This window comes from Dunckerocampus dactyliophorus, chromosome 9, assembly GCF_027744805.1.
Source record: "Dunckerocampus dactyliophorus isolate RoL2022-P2 chromosome 9, RoL_Ddac_1.1, whole genome shotgun sequence".
In the NCBI taxonomy this organism is placed as follows: Eukaryota; Metazoa; Chordata; class Actinopteri; order Syngnathiformes; family Syngnathidae; genus Dunckerocampus; species Dunckerocampus dactyliophorus.
The window spans coordinates 19,628,022-19,653,447 of NC_072827.1; the positions used below are offsets into that span (position 1 = coordinate 19,628,022).

A 25,426-nucleotide genomic window follows, 5' to 3' on the forward strand; every position below is an offset into this window, starting at 1 on the left:
AACATAAGAACACCACCATCGGCTAGCATGTTACAAATAGTGGTTTCAGAGAACAAATAATGTACAAAGACATTGTAATTCTTCACAGACATTTTAGGGGGCAAGTGCTGAAGCCAGAAAAATGGGCACCCATTATTCTTTTTTTTTAATATTGATTATTATTTCATTTTGTAAAAGAGATAAATCAATGTTGTTGTGCATAATAATCAAGAGTGACTTACTGAATCTCTATAAAGCTGACAACAAAGTACGCACAGCATCACTCTAATAATATACCACAATACCACAATATACCACTATACTATACCACTATGCCACAATATACCTCACCAGACAGTCATGTACAGTGGCCTCCAAAAGTACTGAAGCAGTTAGGCGAACTTATTTATTTTTGCTGTAGACTAAAAACATTTGGGTTTGACATCAAAAGACAAATATGAGACGAGAGAGCAACATTTCAGCTTTAATTCCAGGTATTTACATCTGGATCTGTTGCCCAACCGAGAAAGATAGAACCTTTGGAAACTTGCAGAAACTTTTTGAAACTGCCACAGGAAACTTTTGAAGCCGTGCAGAGCTCTTTTCAGTCCTTCTGTCCTCACAGTATTCAAAAGTATTCATTGTAGGGATTATTATCCGATACGGATAATGCATTTTTGCCAAATACAAGCATGAAACGCGTACATCTCGTCATTACCCGTAATTGTGATGAAAGAAAATCCTCATTATGTATTCACTCTTTACGCTTTGTGATTGGCCAGTCACGCACAGCGACCGCCCCTCCTGAGACAGACTGTGCGGGCTGGAGCCAGGAGGAGGAGTTGATCGGTGCCTCATTCACGTACACGGTGCAATTGGCAAGTTGAAAACGGCTCATGTGGCGTTGCCCACTGCCTCTGCTTTACTAGGTTTCCTCAGCTCGCCTCTATTTCGGTTTGTATCTAAAGTTATTTGGTAAACTTGTTTCGTAACGTACGAGGTGCATTTGACAAGACGGCGCTGTGCAGGCTTGTGTTGCGTCAGTCACACAATTGGGGTAGCATGACCTCTTTTTTCCTTGAAATGTATTTTTGTCTTATTCCATGAAGTCATCATAAAACAGCCGTGTTACCTACAATATAAGAAAAAAGGTACACCTGCACAGCTGCATCAAACATTCTGCCTGTATGGCTATCATACTACATTATACACATAAGCGTGGTCAAATATCACACCCCTCTCAATACGTTCCAGTATGCACGTCGCAATCTTAAACTTGTTTCGTAACGTACGCGGTGCATTTCACAAGACAGCTGTAGACGGCTCGTGTGTCTGTCACTGCTGTTTTTTTTTTTTCCGTCTGCTTGCTTATAATTTGGCTGGTGATATAAAGTCAGTTAGAAAACTTTGCTTGTAGTACTGAATGTACAGTGAACAAGGCTGACAGATTATTTCCCTGTTTGCCATCAGTGGATGTTTGCATGAATCACCAACTTCACACAGATCATTACAAAAATCATTAAATAATAGTCTTACAGGTCACGTACAGTACACACACACACAGTGCACATATACCTGAATAGTAAATAAACAAATATAGCAACCTCTGATCCATCCATGTCAATCTCAGACTTCAAATAATACCAATTTAAACCCCACGCCCACTTCCGTCTTATGCCCCGCCTACTCCGAGTACAGATAGGGATACAGATAATTTAGATGGGTGAACAGATACAGATACAGATACAGATACAGATACAGATACAGATACAGATACAGATACAGATACAGATAGTGGTGTACTCGCTCATCCCTAATTCTTTGTATTTTTATTTCTTATTTTGTATATATTTGTTTAGGAATAAATTCATGGAATAATATCCATTTATTAACAAATTAATAAAGTAAAATTCTAATGTCAGATGTAAAAATTTGGAACTACACACAAATTTCTTGGAAAATTCCACCACAAAGCATCTTCAGAGGTGAAAGCACCGACATGCTGCTCAGCGGGTGACACCATTTTACACTTTTATGACAGTTAGGAATGTAAAACTGTTAATAAAAGGTTTTAAGATGTCAACAGTTTGACCCCGGAACAGATTATTTTAATTTCCATCATTTCCTAGTGATCATACAATATATGACAGACCCTAACCCCACCCACATTAGTAGTTCCTGGTGAAGAGTATGTTTACCTTAGGAACCATTGTCTCATTGTCATGGTTACAACAAGATCAACAGGAAATGATGACAAACTAGTGGTGAATTTAGGAGACTTTCAATGGCAAAAATACATGTCACTTACACCCAGTGACCACAAGGGGCAGTCTAATCTTCTTTGAGTAAACTCCTGCCTTTTTGGCCTTTCCCAAACAAAGCCATATTGCTTCAAAGGTTATGTTAGGAACTTACGTCACTGCCATGTCCGTCACGCAAGTTGTAGGTGAGGTCGTGCTGGATCTCGCCGATGAACTTCTGGGAGTACTCTGGGTAGAGTCTCAGTACCTCCCTGAGGCCCTTCAAGCTGATGTACTGAAGGTCACAGTAGGTCAGCGCCTTGACATTGGCGTTGGTTTTGATCACCTGCTCCTTGGTCAGAGAGTCTGAGCCAATCAGATCGCCTTTACCTGGATGGACATACACACACACACACAAACACACATGCTCTCTCTCTTAATAGGAGCTTATTGTGTTGTGTTATTGTTCTTGTGTGGCATCGTGTATGTTAAGTTTAAAGGTAGTCATTCAGACAAGTCGCAGCAAGAGGGATGATGGATGGATTTACAGTATTGATAAATAGATGTATTGCTAGATGGGTGGATGGCTAAAGAGGTGGATGGATGGACTGAGAGATGTACGTGTTGATACTGTAAGTGGATGGATGGAGGGATGAACATATTGATCGATGGAGGTGTGGAGGGTTAAATGGGTGGAGGAATGTAAAGCTGATTGTACTAATGGAAGAAGAGATGTATAAATGGATGGATGGGAAGCTGAAGGACTGAGAGAGTGCTACCATAGAGAGGGGAGGAAAGGAAGAAGGGTGATGGCGCGTGGAGGAGGAAGACGTGTGATAAGGCGAGCTGGCAAGAGGAAGCGAGGAGGGAGGTGGGGACAGACAGCCATGATGGGAGAGGTGGAAGGGAGGGGGGGGGATATAATAGCAGCCAAACATCTTGTAGAAGCTTTTCCTTCCATCGTGCTCTCTCTCTCGTCCACCATCACCTCCCCCCCCACACCCCCACCCCACACACACACTTTTTGTCACAGTGATGACAAGCGGTGCCTCAACAGCAAGCGTCAGCAGCTTCGGGGGAAATCTGGCCTTAATAATACAGCCCCAAATTTTTTTTAAATCGTTAAACTTAGTTGCAGACAAATCTCACAAAGTGACACTTAGCAGAGTGAATATGTCTTAGTGTGTGCGTGTGTGTGTGTGTAAATTACATTTGATTTTTTTCTCGTCAGTTTCAGTGATTTGCAACCGTTTCACCTACTATATATTTTTTGCGCTGAAACTGCATTTTGTCACCATTCAATGAAAAGCAGGCCGGATTGTAAAAAAATCTCTGACCTCATATAAACACAAATGTATGCCCAAGTAACAGGTGGTGCTGTAAACCTGAAGCGCAAGCGCAAAGCTGAAGTTTCACCTAATTTAGGCAGAAGTCAGAGGAAAAAGCCATTTCCGCAGAAAGCAAAAAAAAACATGGCCAATCAAGAAAAAACAAATCATTAATATAATCTATATTTTAAAAGTCTATAAAAAAGACAGAACATACTTGAACAATTATCACCTATGAGACGATGCAGCTCACAGTGATACCATACAAAGGACACAAGCCAAAGAAAAAGTGTATTTTTTTTCTGAGAAATCTTAACCTTTGAGTGTAGACCAAAATGCATCAAAAATATAGTTTTCAAAATGTAAACTTGGCCTATAGGGTTCAAAGATCAAAGTGCACTGTCCTCCAGAAGTAATGCTCTTCAAACCGTCAACGATGAGTTGCATCATTTTGGCAAAAGCCTTTGGATGAAGTTGTACTTCGGTTTCCAATCCTGAATGCACTACAGTGATTTATGAGCACGGTGGGAGTCAATGTGGACTGCTGTAAAGGTTACATCATCGATCATCAGCCCTCCTGCCATTAAGATGTGTATGTATGTGCGTGTGTTGATCAAGTTAATGGAAAGGGCAGGATTTGAGACAAAAAATGAGAAAAGTAGATGTCTTGTTTACTGAGGTGGGTTGTTTCCTTGCTGAGATTAATGCTTAACGAGAATGACACGGAGTAGCCAAAAAGGCCACGTTTGGATCAGCACCATAACGTACATCTTTCATAGATCTTCTGGTAGTGCCAATGTGAGTGTGAACGGTTGTTTGTCTATATGTGCCCTGCGATTGGCTGGCGACCAGTCCAGGGTGTACCATGCCTCTTGCCGGGAATCAGCTGGGATAGGTTCAAGCATAAAAATGGATGGATGGACACTTTCTGTGTTTGTCTGAATTTTGTTACTACAATTGATGCATTATTCACATAAATATTATGAAACAATCCATTGCTATTTATTATTAATTTCATGTTAAATTGATACATTACCATTATTTAGTCACAAGATCTCACAAGATTATAACATGACAACTTTCTCATTTCGAGAAAAGCTGTCTCGCAAGAACAGAGCAGCCAGAAGCCAATCAGACTGTGAACGATGGCATTACACTGTGAATGACAATACACATATTATGGAAGTGGCAGTGTGTGAGGCAGGATTGGAACCACACATTAAGTGCTTTATAAACACTATAAACCTTGCAGTCCCAACCTAGCTCTGTGTTCCCAGCATCACCTCACTCGCAGTGTACTATGTACTTTATTTATTTATTTATTTATCCCACAGCGGGGAAATTTACTTGTTACAGCAGCAAGACAAGTAAAGAGAACAGTGTAAAGAAAGCATAGTGTCTACAACATGGTTCAGGTGGTGCAGGTGTTGTAGAGCCTGACAGCGGTCGGTATGAAGGACCTGCGGAACCTCTCCTTCTTACACGCACAGTGATGTGCGTTGAGGTTCATGACTGGTGAGGCATTGACTCTTTTGGAGTTTTTTTATGTTATTAGAGGTTGCTCATTGAGAGGATAACAAAAAAGAGAATAATTCGCTATTGTTTAAAAAAATGTCTTCAAATTATTTTCAAATACTTCTTAGTCCCGTTTATTAACTGAAAAACATTTTTCTTCCCTTTTATTTGTAAACTGTATGAAGTACATGCATCCTTTCCCTATCCAGGACTGAAATTTTGTTGGAAAAGTCTGATCACCATCTGGTGAGTTTGTGTATTTAATCCTCCATCTTGGCAGCCAAATTCATGCTGCGTTAATGTCTGAGCAGAAGTTGTAGTAATTCTACATTTGATCAAACTTACTTAAGATTTGTCAGATCAAAATATGATCGCTGCATAAGACTTGTGAATTTCTATTGGAGATCAATTAAGTATCTGTCTTAACATGATAGTAGCATCCATTTCACTACTTTCTGGTACGACACTCTAAGCATCATGAGAACTTCAGTTCTTTGAGCGTAACCATTAAACTGATCTACTGCAATCTATTTTACAGCACATGTATTTTTACATTACTACACGGCAACATAAATGATTAGTAGTAGCAGCTACAATTGTCGTCATTATTTTAACTTTTATAATTATTTGTTTTTGTTTCAATTTGTGGAAAAAATTTAATCAGTGAAAAGCATCATGCTTAGGTCATTCATGCAACTTTATAAAACATTTCAAAACGTACCTTCATTGTTTTGTAATTTAAATAAAAAAATCAGGTTGTCCAGTCTTATATTTTGTCATTGTAGTTTTCTTAAAAGTAATGTTGAAGTATGATCTCGTCTCGTTCTCGTGAACTCAATATTGTGTCTCGTCTCGCGAGTGTATTGTGACACCCCAAGTGTTTAAGTAATACAACTTGAAATTATGAATCAATAAGTACAAAACACTGCAGATTTCTTGGTGTAAAAAAAAAAAATTGTTTGGGCCAAGCAGAGCTGTGTGCACACTCCCCAGCATTAATAATCAAACTGTTTTAATAATGTAATATTTTTTCCATTCATATTTAATAGCAGTGCAGCCCAGCGATGCATCAATTGATGTGTGTTTGTGTGGGTTGATCAAGATCAAATACTGGCCATTGGCATTTGGAGATCGACCCCGCATCAATACACGCACGCGCGCACGCGCGCACACGCACACACACACACAGCCCCACGTACGCATGGGGCATTAATTCAACACATTTTGACCTTTTCAGGAGCAGATGTTGGAGACGTGTACATGTGTCTTCGCTTAACACATAAACATGCACAAACACACACACACAAGATGAAGGTGGGTGGGGGTTTCACCACCCAGAGGGAATTAATTTGCAGGTAAACATAGAGTGTTATGATTCCTGATTTCTTAGTTTTTTGCATGTCTGTCACACTTAAATGTTTCAGATCATCAGACAAATTTAAATATTGGTCAATTGACAACACAACTGAACACAAAATGCAGTGTTGAAATGAAACTTTTTAGTATTAAGGGAGAAAAAAAAATCCAAACCTACATGGCCTTGTGTGAAAAACTGATTGCCCCCCCCATTATAACATAACCTAACTGAGATTAATTGAGATCTATCAGTCTGGAAAAGGTTATAAAGCAATTTCTAAGGCTTTGGGAACCACAGTGAGAGCCATTATCCACAAATGGCAAAAACATGGAACAATGGTGAACCATCCCAGGAGTGGCCGCCAACCAAAATTACCCCAAGAACGCAGCGACGACTCATCCAAGAGGTCACAAAAGACCCCCAACAACATCCAAAGAACTGCAGGCCTCACTTACCTCACTTAAGTTCAGTGTTCATGACTCCACCATAAGAAAGACACTGGGCAAAAACGGCCAAGTGGCAGAGTTTCCAAGACGAAAACCACTGCTGAACAAAAAGAACATTAAGGCTTGTCTCGATTTTGCCAGAAATTATCTGGATGATCCCCCAGACCTTTGGGAAAATAGTCTGTGGTCTGACGAGACAAAAGTTGAACTTTTTGGAAGGCGTTTGTCCCATTACATCTGATGTAAAAGTAACGCCGCAGTTCTGAAAAAGAACATCATACCGACGGTAAAATATGGTGGCGGTAGTGTGATGGTCTGGGGCTGTTTTGCTGCTTCAGGACCTGGAAAACTTGTGATAAATGGAACCATGAATTATGCTGTCTACCAAAAAATCCTGAAGGAGAATGTCTGGCCATCTGTTTGTGCCCTCAAGCTGAAACAAAGTTGGGTTCTGCAGCAGGACAATGATCCTAAAAACACCAGAAAGACCTCTGAATGGCTGAAGAAAAACAAAATTAAGAGTAAGAATTAAGTCCTGACCTGAATCCTATTGAGATGCTGTGGCGTGACCTTTAAAAGGTGCTTCATGTTCGAAAACCCTCCAATGTGGCTGAATTACAACAATTCTGCAAAGACAAGTGGGCCAAAATTCCTCAACAGCGCTGTAAGAGACTCGTTGCAAGTTATCGCAAACGCTTGATTGCAGTTGTTGCTGCCAAGGGTGACCCAACAAGTTATTAGGTTTAGGGGGCAATCACGTTTTCACACAGGGCCATGGAGGTTTGGATCTTTTTTCTTCCTTAATAATAAAAAGCTTCATTTAAAAACTACATTTTGTGTTCAGTTGTGTTGACATTGACTAATATGTCAATTTGTTTGATGATCTGAAACATTTAAGTGTGACAAACATGCAAAAAAATAAATCAGGAAGGGAGCAATTATTTTTTCACACTACTGTACATACACTTACAGTAATACATGTATACATAAATGTGTGCACATAAATGTCAATGTCTATTCTGTCTTTGAGGACAGCTTTGTAAAAAATCAGGCTTTGCTATACATCTTAAAATAGGGCCTGGAACTCTGCCAACTATCCGTCAGTCAGCTTCAGACGTGGTGGCTGTAACATTTTGTTTTTTCTCAGTGAATAGGCTAACCTAGTATGATGCTACTGCTAAAATGTGAGTGGAATGCTAGCACTGTAGCTCACATAGTTATGCTAGTGTTGCTGTGTCCTGTCCTACTCGTTAATGTTACGTTGCTGTATGTGGTATACAGTATGTATCGTTAGAACGCACACAAAATTTTGAAATATGTCAAATCAAATCTATGATTAATTCTATCTGATAAAGCATGACTTTTTTTGATACCTCATTCACTTCTCTACCCCAAATATTAAAGATGTTACAGCCATTTTCATACTGGAAAATAGTGTCTTTGGTCCCTATTGCTTGAGTCAGTTTTAAAAGTCAAGTATCCATTTGCATTTTTTTGATCATCAAAAAGTCCAGGGAAGAATATCAGGTGTCAGTGTATTTGTTTTCACCCCACACTAACCACAAGAAATACCTAGCTATCATCAATTACAGGAATGTATAAAACCCACCAACATCCACTCCATATCTGAGAAAATCAATGCTTTTTAGCATGATTTTGTTATAATCCATCCATTCATCCATTTTCTATGCCGCTTATCCTCACGAGAGTCGCAGGGGTATGCTAGAGCCTATCCCAGCTGACTTCAGGCAAGAGGCGGGGTAAACCCTGGACTGGTCGCCAGCCAATCACAGGGCACATACAGACAAACAACCATTCACGCTCACATTCATACTTAGGGAGTCGCCAATTAACCTAACATGCATGTTTTTGGAATGTCCATTTTATATTTCCGATCAAGGCATCCATATTGAAAATAGGACAATGCAAACGCGACATGTAGTAATTCCGGGTAAATATTAAACACATTTTGCGGAAACAGATTTTAATGAAATTTCATCTGCAGATAGATATTAAAGTGAATTAATATCCTATATACCTTTGATCTTGTCCTGAAGCTCCAAATCGAGCGCACATGCACATGTCGGATTTTTGCATCGCTAAAGTACTGGTTTTGTAACATTCCTAATATATGGCATCTATTACGTTAGACAAGTGCTGTGTGCAGTAATCTCTCATTTATCACTGTTAATTGGTTCGAGACCCGACCGTGATAAGTGAATTTACACAAAGTAGGATTCCTTCTTTATAAATGGATTATTTTCGTAGTTATGGCATAGAAAACCTGTTTACAATCTAGACATGAAATAACAACAATATAGTCACATTAACATTTGTATTATTATTATTTGTATTTGTATCGTAGCCGTAATCAGAAAAAATAAACCATTTAAGACATAAATAAGACATGTGATCACGTGTGTTGCAATTATTGTCTTCCGAATGTGTGGACAGGAACTGACGTCAGAGTTCAGAGTTGAGTTTTAGCTACAACAGTAGCCTGTGTCGTTAATTATTATTATTACTATGATTATGTTATTATTATGCCTTTTGTGAAATAATTTAAAACTGCAATAAAAGCCTATTGTTCCGGCGATCAAGTCTGATGCTTGTCTCACCAAACAATTACTAACAATTACTGGCCAATGTAGAATATTTGTATAGAATATTGTATTTGTATTTTATTTAATTATGTGCTTGATAATACTTGATAATGCAAAAAATACGTAACATTTGCTACAATAGGCATATTTTTTTTACTAATAATAGGCCGTATTCATCCAAGAAACACCATGACTTATAAATTAATATATGTTTGATAGAGTGAAGCCTCAAAAGACACACAATCTGAGACAGGTGTGGACAAACACAGCTAATTAGCATTAAAGCTACAGACACACAAAACACCATGTTCCCAGAATACTAAAAACATTTTTAAACACCCTATGCTCCAGCATCAAGGCTATATTTTGGCTATATTGTGGCACCCCTGAAACTTAAAACTGCGAAAAAAATACTATGACATCGGACACTTGACATAATTACCTGTCACACAAGTGTAAAAACAAGTTAACCACTGTGAACACAACACTCAGCAACAACACTCAACCCCACAGACTCACCCAGTATGGCGAGCACGGTGTTGTCTTTCAGGACCTCCATGGAGCCCGAGCACACAAAGTAGATGGCCTGTAGGGCGTCGCCCTGCCTGATGAGGAACTCGCCGGGTGCACAGAATGACGTTTTGATGATGAGCGAGAGCGAGCGCAGGCACCCCCTGCTGGCTGACTCAAAGAGGGGCAGCTGAAGGAGCTCCTTGTTCAGGTGCATGGCGATGTCAGCCCTCAGCTCATCCGGGAACTCCTTCAGGAGCTGCAAAGAGACGGACAGAAAGCTATGTTGCATTTGTCGCGGCTAGGAAGATGGAACTATCCCACGTGGCGCTTAATGTGTTCCAAACAAACAAAAAAGATGGCTGTCGGCTGCAATAGCAAAGTATTTGTTTGGTTTGTCAGCAGATGATTTGCCTGTAATTTTTGATTATACTACTCTTATGTCTTGATTCTCCACTGTTGTTTTTGCTCCTTTTTCAAAAATGTCTTTTTTCTGGCCTCTCATTGGCTCTGTAGCTTTGGCACGCACTTGACACCAAAATGATTTTACTGTAGGGATTTTTTTTTACCCTGGAGTGAGGAAAATTTGAGTGTGTCCTGTCTATAAGTCTTTAAGAACATTGCTTGTGAAGAAGAAGACCCACTACTACCGACCCCCGATGAACCAGAAACAAAGAAACTGGAAGCAGCTACTAAAAAGGTGGCCAACACTTGACATCTTCCCCCTTTATGAGTGTTCCAAGTCCGTTTGTGCTAAATTTGTCTCACCTCGCTGACGTCGATGCCATTGTTGACCGACCAGGTGGTCTGGAAACATTCCAGCATTCGTTGCTCCAAAGCTTTGGGCAGTCGATGGACGCGGATGAAGTCCTTCAGGTCCTTTGTGCGAGTGTGGTAGAGCGAACGACGTGAGTACATCCGCTGGATGATAGCGGTCACGTTGCCGAACACCACGGCGTGCATCAGCGCTGAGCGACATACAGGAGAACATGGAGTTGCCAGAGTACAGCTTGTCTAGCAGTATAGATTTACTAGCCACTGAAAATGAGTCAACACCCAGCCATTATTGTCTGGCAACACAAGTACGTAGCAAGATAATTGTGCCAAGCATGCTGGTGGTAGTGTGCATGAGTGCTGCCGGTACTGGGAAGCTGTGGTTCATTGAGGGAAAACATGAACTGTGACACTGAGGCACAGCATGCACTGAACTGAACTGGACCAGGGGTTTAACTATAAAAAGTGCCTTTTATGCGTCTGCACAGTGGAAACGTGCACGGACAAAGCAAAAAGTGCTTTCTCAGCAGGACTTTTGCATTGACACAGTCCAGGACACGAAGCCAACTACACTTATTACTTATTACTCAACAAACATTTTTAATCCCACGATAAGGAGACTGCAGGGCACATCCCACTGAAAGAAACTGTTTTTTTTTTCAGGGGATGAATAAAGTAGAAAAGTGTTAACATAGTTTTTGAAGGGAATGCAGAGGACCACATGGGAACCCCCAAGCTCACTGTGAGGATAACATTCAGCAGGATTAATTTAAGAGGTCGCCTCCCCAGCTTCCTTCTAGCTTGTCTCTTTTAACTATTCAATTCTCACTTCTATGCAGAAGGGAGATCATTAAAAAACAACTGAACAAATTCAAAGATGTGAACCTTTTAACAAATTCAAATCATACAATAATGGATTTTGAGGATGTCTCATTTGCACCAGAAAGAGACAGGATGCACAAGGATAGGATAGCAAATAGGAGCACCCACTCACCTCCGATTAGCATGGTGCAAATGGAGAAAATCTTCTCCGAATCCGTGTTGGCCGACACATTTCCGAAGCCCACACTGGTCAGACTGCTCAGGGCAAAGTAAAGCGATGTCACGTAGCTGCTGCGCATGGAAGGGCCGCCGCCCAGGACCCCGAAACCTGCGCCTGATGCGTCCTCCCTCGCCGTCACATTGCTGGAGTTCCAGGGGCCTTGAACCCCGAACTCGCTGGAGCTCGACGCTTTCCACTGGCTACTGTTGGCTGGGAGGATGCCAGAAGAGGTGGGAAACAGAGCTGTCAGGGGTGACAGGAAGTAGGGTGTCCCCAAACGCTTGGCAAGCTCATGCAGCCAACCTGACAGGGAGACAAGCAAAATTTACAGTTAGAATTTAACAGGTTTGTTAAACATAAAAAGCTCATTGGCATGTTTGTTCGCCGTATTCATAACAGCAGAATATTTATCAGCTTATTTGCTTTATCTGTTTATATTATTTATATATTTACCTTATTTCAACAAAGAGTAACAGAGAGACTTACTCGAGAGCAGGCATTCTAATAACTGTATTTTGAATCATACACTTTCTCCCCACATATACATTTTTAGAATAGATATAACTGTATAGTTCTAATACAGTTGAATAACTATATTATTATTGTGGCATTATAATTATTACAACCTTAAGCATTTTTCCTGATGGTGGGGACAAAAAAAGAAATCAGGCGTCCATTTGAGGTGAGGCATTTGTTTATTAGAGAGGAGACCTTTATTCGTCCAAATGAAGTAATATTTAAAATTAATCAATTGTATACCTTTGCCCCACAAATAAATATGTAAAATAAAAAATAGAATAAAATAATTACAATATTTTTCTGTTTTATAATAAATATGATAAACAATAACATGCATTATTAATTTAATTGATGTGTTTATTATTATTTATCATTAATATTTATGATAAATTAATGTTTTTACCTTATGGGGGAAGAATCTGGCGTTATATGAGATGAGGCATTTATTTGTTGCCTTTTATTAAAGAGGAGACCTTCATTCGCCCAGCTGCAATTATATTTAGAATTATTATACAGTATATATTCCCCACAAGTAAATAAGGAATATAAAAATACAACAAAACATTATAACTGAAATATTATATTTGATAAACAATAATAAACATTGTCATAAGTTGTATTACAGTATTATGCATAGGTATATATTATTATAGAGGTATAATAATTAGGGATGTCCGATATTGGCTTTTTTGACGATTACGGATATGCTAAAATTGTCCAACTCTCAATTTCCGATTCCAATATACATATATATACAGCTATAACGATACAGATGTTGGCCGATATCACATTTTTATGCCAATATCAGCCTTATAATTATCTGTGGCCGATATTATTGGACATCCCTCATAATAATTATTATAAATTCATGTTTTTACCTGATGGGAGAAACAATCTGGCGTTTATTTGAGTTGAGGTGTTTATTTGTTGGCAATTCATTGAGGCATCAATTACAGTGGAGGCTACTACTAAGGAAATATAACATTTAATTTTTAAGTATTCATTGTAAACTAGCCATGACATGGTAATGGAAAAAAAATGTGTTTGGTTTAAAGAAGTCATTGATTCATTTTGAATTCATATTTACCATTAAAACTTTTGTGTTGCTGTTGCAGAGTGAATATTTGACTCTCTTACTAATCACCCATCAACAACACCCGGCCAGAGTGACAACAAAGCCGCTAGTCCCGATGAGGAGGAGAAAATTCAAAGTGAAAGGGCGGGAAGCAAGCGGCGAGGGAGGACAGATGAATAATTGAGCGAGAGAGTGAGAACGTTTGAGAATGAATGTGTGTGACGTGGCGAAGCCCGGCTGAGCTTCTGTGACTGCACAACATGAGAGGAAGAGGAATCATACAATATGCATGCAGGCGCCCATTGATCTGCGCACCAGGCCCGTATACTGTAGCTCGCTAGCCTGTTTGCTCGAAAACCATCTTGGGAAAGGGCGAGAGAAGAGATGCCAGGCCCCTTATGAGTTGTATTGAAAATGCATTGGAAGACATGCTAGCATACATGTAATACAGATACAAAGTTGTATAATCATGAAACAAATGGTCAAAGACTTATGGACAATTATTTGCCCCACCCATCCCACCTGTGTCTCTGCGAAGACATTTTGCTTGATTGCGGCCATGCTGTTGAACCAATCTTACTGAAATTTTACACACATGGGCTAGTCAGCCCCCTAAAGGGGTGTACCAAATTTTGTGGTTGTTCAGCTAAACAACCTAAAGTTACCATACCGTGGAGGTGTTTTGTAAAGCGCACTGAGCTGTGTGAGAAATATTGATTGGCTTTTGTTCATGTACTTTGGTCCCTTTTTTCAGGATCACCTTACTTGGTTTGTGGACTTTTGTGGAAAAGTGTGACCTGCCACTATGAAACAATAAAGTAACATTACCAGTTTTAAAAATAATTATTTATGTTGTGACCTTCTTGGGTCGCTTGATTGCATTTATTTGCATTTGCTTTGGTTTTTTGTTTTTTTTTTTTTACTAAGAAAATATTGTGTTGTTGTGATGTAAATTGCAGGATTAGCCACAGTAAACTGCATTGAGAACTACATTTTATTTATTTAGGAAGAATTTTGTTATTTTTCTGTTATTGATATCAAATACAGATGTTCCACTTTCATCATGTTATTTTATATGGTTTAAAAATGACTGTTTCCACTGGACCTTTTTTCTCTTTTCAATAAAGACATTTCAAAACAACACATTTTACAGCTGTAATTATAATAACATGAAGCTGTCAAACCGTGATATTTTTGGCCAAGGTTATCATACCATCAGAATCTCATACTTGCCCATGCCTGGTACACTGTTAATTTGTTGACCAGTAATTGATGCATCAATTATTGTGTAGGCTAATATTTGAGGAAATAGCCACATTGTATGATAATGAAGAGAAAGGATCATTAAATCATTAAAACGTCGCTAAAAAATCACCTTCAATAAAATCAAACCTCGCCTTGTGGCGACGCAGAGCGTAATTGGTCGGCGTAATTTAGTCCATTATTTTTTAATGCATGTATACAACGCGTTTATAGGCGCGTGCTGCCTGCCTATGCCATGAAGGCAATGAAGCCCAGAAATGGGATGTAATAAAATTCTTCATTATATTTAAGTATTAATATTTTTAAGTAAAATATTATATTTTACTTGAAATGTTTCCATGTTGTTATTATTTTTTACTTTGCTAAATCATGGGGTTCTACTGCCTCATCATGAGCTCCACTTGACCGACAGTTAGCAAATACAGTCCCTTTGCTGGATGGTTGGATAAATGGAACAACATTCAGGTGATAATATCATATCTTGTTGTCAGGAGCAAACAGGAAATCAATCTTCTCGAGCCGCCTTATCATCTTTTCACAGTAAGTCTTTATAGTGGAAGTGTATGCAGTGTTCTGTAAGGGCTTTGTCCGACTCTCAGGGGAGCTTTCTATGGACTGAACCCATCTGGCCCAGAGAGTGGAACTTTACCAATTACTGGAGTGATGTAGTGTGAATGAAGGAGTTGTACAAGTCCATTTTTGGGAACAAGAAACAAGGTTGCTGTGCATTGTTGCCTCCAGACTCAATTAGCAGCTACTGGCAGTAGACACTTTAGTTGTAGTTGATAACATGAGGCGCTGCATTTTCACGTGTAAAAAGACTTAACTGACCAATGTCCCAGGATCCAGGACTTTCTATTTCCCTGCGGCCAATGAAGTACCAGACGCAGGCCATCCAGTGCGCTAGCAGGGCGAACATGGACATGAGCAGGGTGAGGACCACGGCGCTGTACTGGGAGTACCGCTCTAACTTCTGCAGCAGGCGCAGCAAGCGAAGCAGACGCACCGTCTTCAGCAGGTGGACGCCAAAGTACTGCATGGACATAATCGCATCAAATCCAAGCAAAGTGTCTAGAATTGTCTTGTTTTACACTAAAAAATGATCACATTAAAAGTTGTGAGTCTTTCAAATGCTCCAATTAACACCATATTCAATTAACCACGGAGTCTCTTATATTGGCTGTAAGTAACCTCCTGATGTATTAAATGAAATAACTACACAAGATGTCAGTAGCTGCATTTGATATATCACGTGTGGTCGGCAACCAGCAGCTTTGTAAAAAAAGCTGTATATATAAATATAAAGCTCTGCATTGCTTTAATATGGTGCTACTTAGCTGTTGGTAGGAAACTCATTCATGTTACACTTGAGTACTGTTGTTTGCAATAAGCTCATTAGGGGTATTAATGCTGATTGACCAGTTTGCTCCCTACCACTATTACAACATTGGTTCTGAGGCTGCTGCGTTGTGCAATATGTTATTTATTGACCATGTGGTCAAAGAGAGGTATGTTTTCCTTTCCACTTTCTCATGCACAACAAATCATTATTAAAGTTGTTATACAGATATAAAGTTGTTATATATACTGTAATGAGTTTTCACATTTCAGAAATAAACTCGCAATATGGTGACCAAAACGTACAAAAATATGTCATGCTTTGCCATACATTGACGTATACGATAACTCTTTGTTTATCGCGATTAATTGGGTCTACGCCCAACCGTGATAAGTGAATTTTCACAAAGTAGGATTCTTTATTTATAAATCAAATATGTTTGTAGTTAAAGCATTGAAAACCTGTTTACGACCTTCTAAATATGTTTTTTAATATTATAAGAGCCCTCTAGACATAAACTAGCACAGCTATAGTCACCTTTACACTCGTATTATCCAATACAGCATAGAAGACATAATACGAGTAAATAAATCATTTCAGACATAAATAACTCACGCTCATGTGTGCTGCTATAAATGTGTTCCCTAGGGGAGTGAGTGGCGGGGAAGTGATGTCGGGCGTTGAGTTTGAGCTTGGCGTGGGTTAAGGCTGCAACAGTAGCCGTGTTTTTGTTAGGGATTTTTCTTAGGAATTATTGTGCCCTTTTGCGGGATAATTCACAACTGCAATAAAAGCCTGTTGTCCCGGCAATCAAATCTGGTATTTTTAGGTCAGTAATATTACTGACATCTTGTGACCAATGTGAATACTTCATATCATTTACCTTATATTCCGCCATATATTTGTATTTTAGTTAATTTAGCTATTTTTATGCTTGAAAATGCTTAATTTTGGTAAAAAATACATCAAATTGTCTTCAATATGCATATTTTCTGACTATTAATAGGCCGTATTCAACCACAAAACAAGATGATTTATTAATTAGACTCACCACGCTGACATTGAAAGCATACAGGAGGTCAAAGGGCAGGGCCGCGATGAGGTCCACAAAGAGCCACGTGGTGACGTAGTGAACACAGATGGAGCGGGCGTCGTACACCACCTGGCCCGACGTGCTCACGAATGTCGTTCGAAAGTTCAACACAATGTCTGACACAAAGAGAAAGTGAGAAATGGTGATAAAACTATTTAAAACACATCTCTCACGACTCATGCTTTTAACACGTTCATACTGTCAAAACAAATTCTAACACTGAGATATGTCAACTCTTGCATTGTGAATATTAATTTGATTGGGGTTTTTTTGAGTGCGTTTTGAAAATGTTTCAGTTGCTCGAAAATGTTCAAAATGAACAAAGTCACACTGAAGCTAAATGCTAATCGTAAAAAATGAAGTATTTTGTCTTCAGGCTCTCAGAATAAAAGACGAGGACAACAATGTTTTGTTAAAAAACCTTGTCAGGTAAAAAAGGTTTACGAACACTCTGTGGATTTCATTCATCAGTGAAAATGATGTGGCTTGTTACTAATGGAACCTCTAAAGTTGAAAAATTCATAACAATTCAACTTATTTTTGCACTTGCATGAGATGAACTCTCATACAAGTGCACGTTTAAAAAAATGCATCCGTGACACAAATCATCCTTTCATTATGCTTTTGTTTTTCGTCATTACATTTAAGACTGGGTGTTTTGTTATTATTATTATTTTTATATTATATATTGTTATTTGTTATTATTACTGGTGGTTTAATTCTTTTTACGATTGGATGTCAGTTAAGACTGTTAACTGATGTTAAAACGTTGCCTACATTATTTCCTATCGGAAGAAGTGACTCAAAATAAAAAAAAAAAGAATGTTAACCGATTGTGTTAACCTTACCTTCGATCTTACCTTACCGACCTCACATGATCCGATGTATCAGTATTCAAATACAACCTAACGAAGACCAAGCTTGTTTTGGATATTTAGATATCAATAAATATGAGGGTTTGATGGTGTGTTCATGCGCACTCTGGCCCTTCTTTGTGCCTTGACTTTTATTTCAAAGAAAACAACTTTAAAGGAAGCAGAATGCGGTTACGTCGAGTTCCACATAGCATCACCATGGTTACTCATAGAACTAACCTGCACTAGGGAATACAATGAGTATTTCATGACATTACATCAGTTAAGGTATCATTGATGCTGCACGCTGATAGAGTGGTTAGCATGTTGTCCTCCGTCAGGAGGTCAAGGATTGGAATCTGTGTTTGAGAGTGTGGAGTTTGCAGGTTTTCCCCATGCTTGGGCTTCCTCACACATCCCAAAAACATGCATGACTGTAAATTGCCTATAGGTGTAAATGGTTGTGTGTCCCTTTGTGTGATTGGCTGGTATCTAGCTTACCTGTAATCCTAATGAGGAAAAGCGGTATAAAATGGATGGCTGAATGGATGGAAGATATCATTGATAATTCACCATGCAGGACTAGTGCACTATAGTAGTCAAGTGTGAAATAAATTTTTTTATGTATTTGTCTCGAAGACTAACCAGGCAAGAATTACAACAAGATGGTCCCTAAGACTCAACAAAAACCTGTGACGGGTGCTGACATTAGGAGCCCTGTCCTCATTAACAGAAATGAACAGATTAAAGATTGTCCGATGGCACATCTCAGTTCATTGTGGTATTGACACTCAAACGCTGGCCCGATTAGTTCTGACAAATGGCATATCGACTGACAGGAGGTCTGCAATAAAGTTGTGGGTGGTTGGTGTAATTTGATTTGCAAGCGGACAATGCTCCATTGATGGGCGATGGTTCACATTTCCTTTAGTTGGACGAGGAACAAAGAGGCTTTCTTGTAAATTACTTCAGACCATCAGATGTAATGTTCAGTGGTGCTAATGCTCATTTCCTTCCGCTGATGCAAATCTCTCATTACAGAAAACTTTACTCATGACAGATTAAGTCACATAGATCAGTGCTTTTCAAATAGGGGGGTAGAGCGAGGTGGCGGGGGCTGGGGGTAGGGGGTGGTTGGCACAAGGGGCAGAGGGAGACGTCCACTATCAGTGTTGTTCTTCTCCCACTAACATCTCTACACTAATCCTTTGTTTATTGCGGTTAATTGGTTCCATAGCCCAACGTGATAACTGAATTTCTGTGACGTAAGATTCCTTCTTTGTAAATGGAATATTTTCATAGTTATGGCATTGAAAACCTGTTTACAATCTTCTAAACACAATGGGGCCACAAGTCCAAGATCGCTTTTCATCCGGGTGTGAGTCGTACCCAGTTCATCGTTGCTCAAAGATTCTGGTGGCCACCTATGAGCTTAGATGTCAAGGATTGCATCGCTGCCTGCTCCATCTGTGCCTGCGGCAAGGTCTCCCATCACCCTCCTGCAGGACTGTTGCAGCCTCTACCCATCCCACCCCATCCTTGGACCCACATCACTGGCCTCCCCCCCTCCAGTGGTAACACAATGGTTTCGACAGTTGTGGACCGATTCTCTAAAACGATTCACTTCATCGCCCTGCCTAAGCTCTTGTCATTGCAGGGACGACTCTATTGCTGGTGAAACACATCTTTCGCATCCATGGCATACCCTCCGACTTGGTGTCTGACAGGGGGCCACAGTTCATCTCCCAGGTTTGGAGGGCCTTCTGCAAGGCATTGGGAGCTTCGACGAGCTTATCGTCCAGTCATCACCCCCCAGTCCAATGAAGCGGGCCAATCAGGATCTGGAGGCTATGCTGCACTGCGTCTGCCATTGTCACCCTTCTGCCTGGTCCACTCATCTCTCCTGGACCAAGTACGCCCATGACACCCTCGTCTGCTCAACCACAGGTATGTCTCCCTTCAAGACTGCTCATTGTTTCCAAACCCTGTTGTTTCCATTCCAAGAATCAAATGTCTCCGTGCCATCCATTCACCATCATGCTCTTGCTCTTGCTTCTCTGGGATGCACTGCAGAGAGGAATAGGCTGCTGACAGATTGACACAGAATCCCGGCCCCGGACTATCAAACGGGCCAAGAGGTATGGCTTTCGGCACATGACCTTAGACTAGCTGGTGTCTGCAGGAAGCTAGTAGCGAGGTTCATGGGTTCCTACTGGATCGACGTCATCATCAAAGCAGCAGCAGTCAAGCTCAAATTGCCTCCCACTCTCAAGGTCAAAAGAGTCTTCCACGTCTGTAGCCTCAAGCCAGTCTCCACCTGCCAGCTCAGTCCTCCGGTTGTGCCTCCTCCTCCTCCACGCGTGGTCGATGGTCAGGAGGTATTTACAGTGAAGGCCCTTTTGGACTCCAGAAGAAGGGTTAGGAGAGTGCAATATCTGGTTGACTGGGAGGGATATGGACCAGAGGAACGCTCCTGGGTCTCCTGCTCCTGGATCCGTGACCCCTCTCTTATCCAAGAGTTTCATGCACGTTACCCAGGAAAACCATGTGGACCGCCAGAGGCGTCTTATAAAAGGGGGGAGGGTACTGTCATGCTTTGCACTCTGCTTTGTCTGCTGCCATCTGCTGACTCGTTGCAGTTCTGCAGAAGACTCCTCCCTCCTGCTCGTCTGACCAGCACACCTGCACCTCATCTGCAATGAGGCCTTCTTAAAACATGTGTTGTAGTTAATCCTTTGTCAGATTGTCGTCTAACCTCGCCAGCATCTTGCACGCTTTGTTTTCCTGCTACCACATTGCTAGAATTCCTTGTATTCCTTTTGTCTTGCTGCCAACTGGTTCAGTAAGTTGTTGAGCGTTTTCTGTATATCTTATTTGCTACTTTGTATTTTGTTTGCAACTTTTTACTGCCAGCGTCTTCTGTTGTACTTTGTTTTTCCTCTCTCGTGAGCACTTTTTGTTATTATGAAATACCTTTTTACACCATCCTGCCCTTGTCGCTGCTCTGGGGTCCACAACACCTGGCACCCGTGCCAGTGACCTTAACATATGTGTCCTGTCATTTATCTTTCTGTTCATAAAATACAGTAAAAATGGGCATATTTCACACATAGTGGCAAATAGTGATTAATCAATTTGAATGGTAAAAGGTCTTTCATTTGTATTGCGCTTTTCCACCTCCAAGGCACTCCAAGGCATCAGGAGCAAGTGGGGGTTCAGTATCTTGCCCAAGGATACTTCGACATGATCACGGGAGGAGGATCGAACCCGCAACCTCCAGGTTGGGAGACAATCACTCTACCATGTGAGCCATACCGCCGTGCTTGTGTTTGTTGCCATAAATGTCTTCCAGACGGGTGGACAGGAAGTAACGTTAGGGGTTCAGAGTTGATTTTTAGCCGGATCACAGCCACAACAGTAACCATATTATTATTATTATTAGGATTATTATGTTGTGAGATCATTAAAAGCTTGTTGTTACAGCAATCAAGTCACACCTAACAATTACTGACACCTGGTGACCAATATAGAATACTACAGTGACAATTTGAATTTTCTCCTCCCCCTTGTATTTGTATTTTAGTTCATTTAGCCATTTTAGCTTGACAATGGTTAAAATAAGCAGAAAATATGTAACATTAGGCCGCATGCAACCAAGGCATGATTTATTAATTAAAATATTTTGGAAAAACCGTGAAAGAATGAAGGCCTGAAATTCAAATTGCGATATGGCGCGGCACGACTGTACTTGCTAGGTTGGCAAACAGACGACAGTTTTTCAATAAAATAAGAGTTTTATTTCTGAGTCTTTACATTGAAGACTGAACATAAAGAAATAAAGCATGTCAATTATGATTTACCTAACACACATGTACAAATTATCACAGCGGACACTAACGAGCTGTTTTGCCAACAGGCAGGTGTACAACCTATTGTTATTCAGGACGGTCATTCACCAGCCACCTCCAAGGGACACACACACCAGGGACATAAATAGGGAAAGTCCACATCTAAATGTTGGAACTGAAGAAGCCTTTTGGATAAAAGGTGAAATGTCTTCAACAAACAAGAAGAGTTAGTTGCCATGATTCAACCTTTGTGAAATATCATGACCTGGATGACAGAATCTACACAGACATGTTAAAAGGTTTAGCTCAAATCGTAGACGGTTGAAGGAATTATGTTTTCACTGGAGGAAAAATGTGATTTATTTATTTGAAAAATCCAACTGCCAGTTAATGTTTTCAATTAATGAAGAAGATTGATTGATGATGGAGGAAACTCCACCTTAACACAACTAGCATCATCAAGGTGCTTTTTAGGGCTCACCGAGCATAAACAAGATCTCCACGAGGATGTCGCTGACGCTGGGGGGGCTTCTGGGGGCGCTGCCTTCGTCCCGTCCGCCGACCACTGTGAAACACACGTTATAGGGCACGGTGACAGCCACGTAGAAGGTGGCCAGCAGGATCAGCCAATCCCAGCCGGCCTTGAAGGTGCCGTAGTGGAGCAGGATGAAGCGGGACTTCTGGATGGCCGCTACCTTGTACTCTGGGATGGGAGGCTTCTCCCCAAACATGTTCTGTGTAGGGATGGAGATGTTAGCATTCAAGGTTCATAATTATGCAGTAAATAAAAAAAACTATACTGGATATACTTTATATCTATTTATCAGCGAGTATATTGCACAACGCAGCAGCCACAGAACCAAGGTAATAGTGGTAGGACGCAAACTATCATCAGCATTAATAGCGCCGATGAGTTCATTGTAAACAACAGTACAGCAAGTGTAGTAGTGTAGCAACATTTTAAAGTGCATGTAGAGTTAGATAAAGCTGCTGGATGCTGACCACTCATGATACTTCAATGCTGCTACTGCCATCATGTGGCTTTACTAATAAGACTATATTAAAAGGTTGTCTCCATTAGAAACTGTGGCAGTTATTTGCTTTTGTACACCACACTTTAGGACTCATTGAGTACAGGAGTTAATCGAAACATTTATGGCATGTAGAAAAAAATGGAACATACTGTACAAATATATTTTATTTATTTATTATTATTAAGCGCTAGCATGGAGGCTTTGATAAAAACATGCGCACTAGCATCTGTCGCAGCACATCTCTTCAGGGGTGGGCTGCTTCTGGCTAACACTACACTTTTAACTTGCAGCTAGCTAGAGGTGACCTTCATGCCATCTGTCAGGGCGTGAGCACAGCAGAGTTGCACACTATTTACAGTATGTCAGCAGCATATAAACACAAACACACATGAGGTCACCACGTATACATTTTTGTCTTTGGCTGTGTTAACTACGGTAACACCACCTTGGGATTGTTGTGATTACATAATGCCAACACCCATAATTAGGTTACTATGCTAATGTCACAGGAGATTAGGACACTTCGGCACAAGACTGGAACCTTCTTTACATTTGTTAACCCTTTGGGTGTCACTTTGAAGGCAACATAGACACTATGACTGTGAGAGTGCTTCAAAACCAGGTATCATAGGGTGAAAATATTAGAAACAGCTCTCAGTATAATGCAGTGCCACAATACATATACAAGCATAATAACAAACATATTGCGACATGAATTGATTCACACGTGGGACTCACGTTGTTGATCTTGAGCTTGCTCTTGTCTTGCTTCTGCAGGTGTCCAGACAGATGGTAGAGGACAGCTCGGCTACGACGGCGGTTGGCGTTGAAGCCGGGAGGCCGCGTCACCTGATGCACCTCCAGACCCGTCTCCTCATCTGCAGAAGGCAAACAGGTTCCGGAAAAGGATAGCCAAACACCTTCAGAGCACATACAAGAGCTACTTTTGATCTACTTTGATTCCCAAACTGTATTTTCAAAAGGTCCCTTATTATGCACAAGAGATTTTTTAATGATATTGTAAAAGTAATAGATATGTACCTAAATCCTGTTTATGATCACCAAACATCTCCCTTACGTGGTTGCTCCACTTTCGAGAGAAGAGGCGCTCAAACGCTCACTTTCGAAGTTACGGCTTTTCATGATGTCATGAAAGAAAAGCCTCCTTCCTCATGTCTCTGACCGGCCCCAAACTTGGTGAGACCACCCCATGTACAGCCCACCACTTTACAAAAATCAGGCTTCGGTATACATATTCAAATGCCGCTTGCCGCTCTGCCAACTATCTGTCTGTCAGCTACAAATGTGGGAACTGTAAGTTTGAACATTTGCTTTTTCTTCAGTGAATTGGCTAACCTAGCATGATTTTGCTGTTAAAATGTGACTGTAACGTTAACACTGTAGCTCACACACAGTAGCTATGCTAGTGTTGCTATGATTTGCGTCCTCCTGTCCCACTCCTTAACGTTACATTGTTGTATGTGATATACGGCATCTATCGCATTTGGACAAGTGCAGGGTTACAGTGTATATGTAAAAAGCGGATAAAGTACACAATAGTGCTTCTTGAAGACACACACAATGTCAGAGAGCTGCATGGACAAACAGCTCATTAGCATTAAAGCTACAGACACACAAAATCATGTGTTCCCAGTAAGACTTAATAAAAGCACTTTTAAACTGTCTAAATTCCAGCATTGAGGCAACATAATGGAGCCTCTGAGACTTAGTTATTGCTGCATAAAAAAGTAGACCTTTAAGATTTGGGCTTGCTCAGGATTGCCTTGAATCATCCTGTAGTTATGCTGCTACAGGCCTGGACTCTCATGGTACATTCATATTTTGTTTGCGGCTGCCCCTAGACATTGATTATTGTGGATTATTGGCCTCACACACTCATGGAATATCTATTGTTGTTTATTATTATTCCACACAGATACAGTGAGGATCTCTTCACACGAGTGGTTTGCAGTCAAAGTAATCCTGTGATTACTAATAAGCTTCCACTTTGGAGTTCAACAAGGATAAAAAAAAAAATACAAATACTGGCCTCGAGGAGGAACGTAGCTAGTTCGCTTATTCTTTCTCAGGGGCGGTCGGGGTGCAGTCCTGCCACAGGAAAAGGCTGAACATACATTTTAAATTATTCATGTTGTGAGTTAATGTGATCACTGCCGTGCGCGCCTACCATGCTAAAGACACCCTTTTCTTACGGGAGTTTTAAACTAAACAGTTATTCTTTATCTGTGATTTCATACTAACCCACGACACCACATGGAAACATCTTGCTTGTCTGCTGTCACTCACCTGTATCTGGTCCCTGCTCCGGATCCTGGTCCTTCTTCTTGTCCGTGATGTCTTTGTGGGACACAAGGAAAAGGACCACCTCGCCCTTCTCATTCTTGATCGGCACGATGTCCAGAAGACACCAGAACTGAGTGCCTGCACGCAAAATAAACATCCGGTAGATGCTTAACTCCAACAGCCGAGTAGCAACAGTTTTGAGTGCATGCAGAGGTAGATAAAGCTGCTGGATGCTGGCCACCTATGATACTTACAACAGGAGTTGCCTTCAGCCATGGCTTTTGGAGACCATGCACAAATACA

General features: G+C 40.5%; 1 protein-coding gene across 1 annotated transcript in view; it reads right to left on the bottom strand.

Annotated features, from left to right (window-relative positions):
* The window catches only part of kcnh3 (potassium voltage-gated channel, subfamily H (eag-related), member 3), a 100,710-nt gene that overhangs the window by 11,692 nt on the left and 63,592 nt on the right, over nt 1-25,426 (bottom strand). The window contains exons 4-12 of the mRNA XM_054786547.1: nt 25,127-25,261; nt 23,558-23,697; nt 22,267-22,519; nt 17,042-17,199; nt 15,483-15,684; nt 11,747-12,097; nt 10,747-10,946; nt 9,988-10,237; nt 2,395-2,609 (exon numbers count right to left, since the gene is read on the bottom strand). Of these exons, the coding sequence (XP_054642522.1) occupies nt 2,395-2,609; nt 9,988-10,237; nt 10,747-10,946; nt 11,747-12,097; nt 15,483-15,684; nt 17,042-17,199; nt 22,267-22,519; nt 23,558-23,697; nt 25,127-25,261 (1,904 nt within the window). The remainder of the gene's footprint in view (nt 1-2,394; nt 2,610-9,987; nt 10,238-10,746; nt 10,947-11,746; nt 12,098-15,482; nt 15,685-17,041; nt 17,200-22,266; nt 22,520-23,557; nt 23,698-25,126; nt 25,262-25,426) is intronic.